Here is a 7,889-nt window from a genome sequence, read left to right as displayed (position 1 = left end):
CATCCCTTGAGATCAATCAAAGCAGAGCTCAAACATTTCTGACACTCATCTTCTCTGATATCTCTAGTGCACTGTACATGGCCATATATGGTTTCGTTCCTTGAAAACTTGATTTCCCCAGTTTCAAACATGAGCTTTGAACGATTGAGCGCCGCCTCATTTGACAGGTTGTCCATGAGGAACCTTACATTGTCATAGAAATGAACAGGATCTGATACGGATTTATTATGAGATTCCATGTCTGGATACTTCCCGGCATAAACATACAATGAAGTTATATTCTGAAACGAGTAGTGAATTTGGCATCGTTCATACCATATGATTGCTTCTTTACTTTCGCAATCTTTCAACAGTTTTTGGCTTGCATCTCTCAAACACGTCTGACAAGCACTCGAAGTGACATCTCCCCTACAAAGTGCTTTGCCAGTGACTTTGTCAGGCAATTCACCGATAGCTGTGCTGTTATAGCCGGTTGATGAAGTGATGGAAGGCAAGGTTTCAAGGACAATCTTCACGTTCTTTCCGAATGGGCTTTTCAGATCATAGTTACCATATTCAGTAGTTGAACAAGTTGTGAATAGAGGGTCTGCAAGAACAAGGGCAAAGAGCATTGAAAGAAGTATAATCAAGAAACACATGGCTAAAAGTGCATGCCTGATCATAATTATATTTTGGATGAACATCTTATCAAAAATTTAGACAAGACAAGAAATAAAAACCTAGGATTGAGATAAGTAAAAAATTTATGCAAGCCATTCCATTTACGCAAGCAACTTCTGGCGGCTTTACATAAAATTATCAATAAAAATCTTCATATTCATAACCATTTAATTATAAAAACTCTAATATTATACTAAAAAATCATTTTAAATAATTAAGGAAACTTCAAACTATAATTTATGTTATATTCTTTAATATTTTATAAACAACGACCGAGTATTTTATTCAAAATCCATTACTTGGATTAATGCTGTGAAATTTTATAAATAGAATTTGATAGCTTGCATGAGCTGGCGGCTTTCCATAAAATTATTAATAAAAATCTTCATATTCAAATGTAACATTTAATTATAAAAACTCTAATATTATATTAAAAAATCATTTCAAATAATTAAGGAAACTTCAAAATATAATTTATTTTATATTCTTTAATTAATATTTTATAAACAACGACCGAGTATTTTATTCAAAATCCATTACTTGGATTAATGCTGTGAAATTTTATAAATAGAATTTGATAGCATGCATGAGCGTTTTTTGAAAAGAGTAGTCATGGTTTCATTTCTTATAGAATGATATTACTTACTAAACTCAGAATCTGACATAAAATGACTTCAATTATTAATTTAATTATTAGATGCAGCACTGTTGTTACATTCAAGAGAGTCTGAATATTGAAAATATATATATATATATATATATATATTCAAAACGAAATTTGTTAACCAAAGAATTGGAATAATATATTCTTAGTTTGAAAAACTCATGCGTTGAAATGATACAAGTTGTTGTATGTGACCTCACTAAAGCATCCCTGACACTTCATATATTTGATTATTCTGATGATTTTTTTTAAAAAAAATTATCAAGCCATTCCCTGGTTGAATTAATCTAGATTTTGAATTATTCTCAATTCGTAGTAGGACAATCTAGAAGTGTTAATTTGGAGTGTAGTAGATGATGTATAAAAATAATTTTTATTATTTTTTTAAATTTTTTAAATTGATATATTAAAACCATTTAAAAACATTAAAAATATTAATTAAAAATAAAATTTTAATAAAAAATATGTTACCCCGCAACCACAAACATCTTTATTAATCTTATCTATTGGGGACCATTGTACCAATATTGACTTGCTTTTTGGTCCTCTGATGAGAAAATATATTCAAGAGTCGCACTCCATACCACGAGTACTGTCCAGACTTATCCACTCGGAATCTCAAATGCCTATTCGCATATGGTTGCAATTTCCTCGATTGGGTTCAAGAGTTGCCGGTCTTCTCTTGCTATTTTATGCAGCTTGTGCATCGAAGGATAGAGAAAAGTCACTTGATGAAAAGGCTTAATGCTGCGTATCGAGAAAAGAATACGGAATTTGGTCTTATTAAAAAACTCAAAAGAATAAAGGATAGATTTTAATTTCATCTAAAATCTTTGGTTTGTTTCAATTAGATCTTACATCTTTCATCTTTGTTCCAATTTCTCCCTCCCCATTTCTGTCACAATCTCATTAAAAAAGTAATTAAGGAAATAAAATTAAATAATTAAAATTACAAAGATGAAAATGAAAATCAGTAAAAAATATATTTGTTTATTAAAACAAATATGATAGAACTTGATAGGGTTGGTTTTTCAAAGAATTCTCAAATATTACCACCTTCAATTGTCACTTAGTAATCTCGTATTTTCCTTTGCTGATACTATATATAGTTAAATAGAAATCAATTTTCAAATTTATTTAACTTTCTTTTAATTTTCTTCATCAAAACGTTCCCCGTTCTGATCTATCTCCACCATTACGTCTCTTTTTTTCTTTGTGTGTGTGCCTCTTTTTTTCTTTCATGTGTGTGTGTATAATGCTAATGAAAGAGTGTCTAAGAGATAGCAATAATGTTGGCGAAAAAAAAAACACTTTTTATCATATTTTTTATTAAAAAATTACTTGCTTTGATGATTTTTTCAATTTTTTCATTCCACCTTTTGGTAATATTGAGATTTTCGGATACGAAATTGAAATTTATACAAAGTGAAAGAAAAAGAAAAAGATACTGGATCTAATTAATTGAAATAAATTAATTTTTTTAGGTAAAATATAGAAAACATATAAACCCCAAGACAAATTAAAATTTACAAATAAAAAACCACAATAGAACGCAAAATTTTAACTTTTATTCATTAATTTTTTTCATTTGTCAGAAGCTATTATAATTATTTAAATAAAAAATAGAATTCTCTAATAATAAAAAATAAGAAAAAATAAAAATATAATGCTAGAGTACTAATTTGCTAATAACACTTGTCTGGATAAATTAAAGTTAATAAATTCGAGGAAGCCTTTACAATTAATAAAAGATTAGAATAAAGACATGTACTTGAAATTATAAAATATACTCTCCGGATTTGAGAAAAACTCGTCCTCTGGTTTATTATAGAAAATCAAACTCTCCCTTTGAGATAAGATTGAAAAAATAAGTCATCAAACAATTGACATTTAAGTTGCAAGAAAAGAAAGTCCTGTGATGGATGGCTCTATAGTTGATGGAAAGCCATGAAGATTCTCCTGCTCGCAGGCATTTGCTACTTTACCCGTTGATGACTCCTCAGTCTTCCTTACTTTAACAAATTGCTTTTACCAAAGCGAAGCCACTATTTAGTATTTAGTACTTTATTCCAGGATTGATGCTTCTCACCATCCATGTTTCCTAATGGTCTACTAGCCACGAGGTTCGTGCATGATCTCAAAATTTCCTAACGTGGTTCATTGCTCCTAAAATCTTTACATCCCCTTCATTCACTAATATATTAGCTTCGAAAATAGCTCTATGCTTTTAAATTCACTATCGCAATCGAAAGGAATAGATCTACTTCTTAACATCGACATCAAGTTCGACAGGCATCTATAGTATCTTGAACTTTGCAGGGTGAATTCTTCATTTCGTAATGATTTTTAAGCAGGTCCGGAGGTGATGTTTTCTTTAGATACATAAAATTAAAAAAAAAAAAATGCTGCATCAGCTTGTTAGATATCCCTCTAAACTTTGCAGTATGATTATGACTGTTTTTTTAAAATATTTTTTATTTAAAAAAATATACTAATAATATTTTTATTATTTTTTAAAAATTATTTTTAAAATTAACACATTAAAATAATTTAAAAATATTAAAAATATATTAATTCAAAATAAAAAATAAAACGAATTTTTTTAAAAATACTTTAAAAATACAGTGTCAAACAGGTCAAATAAAATGTGTGGTGCTTGAAAATATTATTTTGTGATATTATTTGATTCGTTTTGATTTTTTTTTTTAAGGTAACGTGTATGTTCAATTTGATGTTAGTTCAATTTTGTTTTTCCCTCTCATCAGCCTTAATTTATATATTGTCTATGAAAAAATTCAAATTAACAGATTTGATCTCTTTCTTATTTATTTTATTTAAAAAAATCACTTTAAATTAAAACATTTTTTTGATTTTAACCTCAATATTTATTTAGTTCTAGTTGTTTTGATTTATTTATTTTTGTTTAAGATGATTTATAAATTTTATGTGTTTCTTGTGATTTCATCATCATTTTTTTTTCATGTTTGGTCTTTATTTTTTTATTTTAATTTTTAAAAATCAAATTGATTGGGGATTAAGTTTCTTGTTTTTGTTTAAGTTTGGAATTTTACAAGTTGTAATTTTTTTAATTTTTTCAAAATTAATTACATTTTGAAAACAATTTACCAGGCTTGTAGTAAAAAGAATACAGAGTTGATTCATACTAAAAACATTCTCAAAGAAAACAGCATGGCAAAGTTACATGAAAGTTCAAAAACTCGATCAATTTTTATTCATTAATTATTTTCCTTATCAAATTTTATTATATAAAACCACTTACATACCGATTCTAGAAAAATTTCACAATTAAAAAAAGATTACAGTAAAAATAATCAAGTGCAAAATTATGAAATACGCTCCCTTCCAAAGTCATGTCTCCGCTAAAGGTCTTCTCTTGCAATTTCATTTTAGTTACGCAGGCTTAATTTCCCCTTTCTTGCTTCCTTTCCTTGTCTTTTTCTTGTTTTTACATTCACAAAAAGTGGGATCAGTAAGTATGATTAATAAAATAAATATTCAGTATAATAAAAATAATAACTCATACATAATTTTTTATCTGCGCATAACTAATAACAGCAGACTACTGCCCATAATTTTTTTTTTCCAATAAGGTAACCCAAAAGGGAATTGTTAACAAAACAATTGAATATTTTGTTCTTTAATATTCAGACTGAGAAACTGAAATGCCGAACATATCATTCTACAGCTTTAAAAATAGTTGTACGTGTCCTACAAAAGGTTGGTGTGCGTTTTCCACGATAATGGCTGACATTCTAGGTATAGCCACTAAGGCTTTCTCATCTTTCTTGCCCAATCCAGTATTGGCCATCTACTTTTCAAAGCTTAATCCATAAACTTAAATTTCAAAAGAAGAAACAAAAGGGATATTCGGATTATCAGAGAAAAGGAAGCTATGCCCCCAGCTAAGCTTGAATGTAGACTTTTAAAGTAAGAAATAAAAGATAGACATGTCATTTTCATCCATACCATCCCTATCTATTTTACCTTAAGATGATAACCAAATATTATTAATTAATTACACATGTTCCTTACATGTGTTTTATTAACTAATGAAATTAAAGAAAAAGAGCCCACTAAAATCACGCATGCACTTTATTATTTAATACTAGGATAAAAAAGTATATGTAATGTGGGGTCATCCAACTTGTTCGTGTGTAATCCTCCTATTTCATTACATTAATGAAGTTCACATGTACATGTGATGCATGAATAATTTGAGTTCAATTTGTTAATCATTTTAAACAAAGATTAGATAAAAGTTAACATTGAATTTATATTATTATTGACTAAAAAGAGTTTCTTCTCTTGTCATGTGTACTCTTTTTTTCTTTTTTCTTTTTTAATAATTCATACAAAAGAATCCATTACATGAAAATTGACTTGCTATCAACACAGTATTTGTCTGCCCTTGCTCAGCATCTTCTACCGATACTCAGCACCGACGTGAAAGCGCACCAGCAGCTTTGTCTTCAACTGTGTAATGCATGCTTTGTCTTCACGTGACAAAGTTGAAATGTGCACGATCTCATCCTACGATCTGCATGGACACGGGAGAGGTGAATTAATGCACCATTTTTAGTTTAGTTTTTTTTTTTTTAATGTTAACAAGATACTATAAATAGTTTCCTCTCCCAATTTTTTGCATCCATCAATTGAATGTGGTTTAGAGAACACTAATGTGGTGATTGCATTGTGGTAAAACTGTGTTTATTATTATTATTATTATTATTATTATTTTTAGCTTTAATTTTTATATATATTTTTGGATTATTTTTATAAGTTGATATTAAAAATATTTTTTTAAAAAAATATATTATTTTCATATATGTTTAAGTAAAAAATATTTTTTTTATCATAACTCTTATAGTATTATTAATCTTGAAGTATTAAAATTTTAGGATAATTTTTTTTAAGGAAAGCAAAATTTAGATTTTACTAGTTTTACACAAAACCTACCATCTAACTTGGTATAATACATTTGTAATCTCTCAAGTCTTGAAAATTACTTTACTGGAATTTTGGTCGTGCAAGTCCCTATACTTTCAGTGTTGGTGACCCATGGTCCCTCCATCCATGTATACCTTTTACATTACTATCAAAGAAAATTTTCAATTATCATTGTAAATACCAAATCAAATATTCAGTATCCACATTCAAAATATTGTAATAAATAATTATATTGAACAATTTTTTTTGAACAGATAATTGATTTCATTCCATTATTACTCTTTCATACCAATTTTTGTAACTGAGAAACAATGAACGTATTTTGCCCATTATATCCTATATAGCCGCGGACATACCTAAGAGGGCTTCGTGGTCACACACTTCATTCATTCACCAGCTTCATCAACGAGGTAAAATATCAGAAACTGTTAGGCCACTGACAGAACAATCATCAGCTTTTGCCTCGTGGTGGTCTGTAAATCTCCCGGCAAAAATGGCCGGCCGTTGAGGATGAGGAAGATCAATTGAGTTGTCACTTTTCAGCATTAAAACAACGGACGACATGGCTGGCCTTTCACTAGCATCTTCTTGGACGCATAATAAACCGATATGCACGCATCGGGAAAATTCATCAGAGCAGCATGAATCAGCCAACACTGGATCTATCATCTCGAGTTCCTTTCCATTGTTCCATAATTCCCATGCCTGATTCAGGATTCGGAAGTGTACTTAACTAAACATTTCTATCACAGTGTCAAGTAAGTGTTTATGTGTATTCTATACCGAAGAAACTTACATAAGCTAAGAGGCTAGGAGCACGTTTCGATTTGTGGAATCCAGAATTCTTTCTTCCGGTTATGATCTCCAACAGAATAACTCCAAAACTAAAAACATCAGATTTGGTGGAGTAAAGTCCCTCCATTGCATACTCTGGTGCCATGTATCCACTATTCAACAGAAGGGACAGGAAATTTTTAGTAATCCTGGAAAAAGTAAATATCCAACAAGCCCTATGTGCTGTGCATCCAGCAGCTAGTGGAGACAAGAGGTGGTCCAAAAACTTCAGACTCGGATAAGTTTGAAACATGAAACAATGAAAATGATGGATCAAGCCATCATGCTTTGTTATATTATTCTTGTCTAGGAAATCGGGTAACTAATGAAGTTATTATACTTAATATACAAAGATAATTAATGTGAAAATTCACTTACTATGTTCCCGCTATCCTAACAGTATTGCCTTCGCCTTCATTAGCTTCCATGATCCTTGCCATTCCGAAGTCAGAAATCTTCGGATTCATGTTATTGTCCAACAAGATATTGCTAGCTTTCAGGTCCCGATGGATGATTCTAAGTCTAGAATCCTCATGGAGATAAAGAGTTCCCTTTGCAATCCCATTTATAATATGAATACGACTTCTCCAACTAAGTTGAGCACGTTTCTCCGGATCTACAGTTAAAATCAAAATTGGGACGAAATCAAATTATTGCTTGAATTCAGTATTTCAAAAATAAAACTTCAGCGTATTGTATCTGAGATCAATGAATTATGGAAATTTCTGATTTGAAAACATTAAGAAACTTATTAAAGAGGACT

At 29.7% G+C, this 7,889-nt stretch overlaps 1 protein-coding gene and 1 pseudogene across 1 annotated transcript; both read right to left on the bottom strand.

Moving 5' to 3' along the window:
• LOC105116955 (cysteine-rich receptor-like protein kinase 10) overlaps positions 1 to 7,889 on the bottom strand; it is a 21,692-nt pseudogene that overhangs the window by 1,684 nt on the left and 12,119 nt on the right.
• On the bottom strand, positions 6,542 to 7,866 carry LOC105116954 (cysteine-rich receptor-like protein kinase 10). The gene is made up of 3 exons (XM_011014469.1): positions 7,505 to 7,866; positions 7,089 to 7,239; positions 6,542 to 6,997 (listed from the first exon to the last, which is right to left on the bottom strand). The coding sequence occupies exons 1-3, from the start codon at positions 7,591 to 7,593 to the stop codon at positions 6,695 to 6,697; spliced, it is 543 nt and encodes a 180-aa protein (XP_011012771.1). The 5' UTR covers positions 7,594 to 7,866; the 3' UTR covers positions 6,542 to 6,694.

Source organism: Populus euphratica, unplaced genomic scaffold (genome assembly GCF_000495115.2).
Source record: "Populus euphratica unplaced genomic scaffold, PopEup_1.0 scaffold1128.1, whole genome shotgun sequence".
Taxonomy (NCBI): domain Eukaryota; kingdom Viridiplantae; phylum Streptophyta; class Magnoliopsida; order Malpighiales; family Salicaceae; genus Populus; species Populus euphratica.
Note: the sequence above shows the minus strand (reverse complement) of the source record. Positions and strands in the feature narration are given on the sequence as shown.

Bases quoted from the DNA above. Each gene is read 5' to 3' on its own strand.
- LOC105116954 (XM_011014469.1), bottom strand. From the start codon at position 7,593: ATGAATCCGAAGATTTCTGACTTCGGAATGGCAAGGATCATGGAAGCT. The intron at 7,240-7,504 runs GTAAGTGAATTT...TCTGTTGAATAG, and splicing joins GTTAGGATAGCGGGAACATA to TGGATACATGGCACCAGAGT. The intron at 6,998-7,088 runs GTAAGTTTCTTC...ATCCTGAATCAG, and splicing joins CTCCTAGCCTCTTAGCTTAT to GCATGGGAATTATGGAACAA.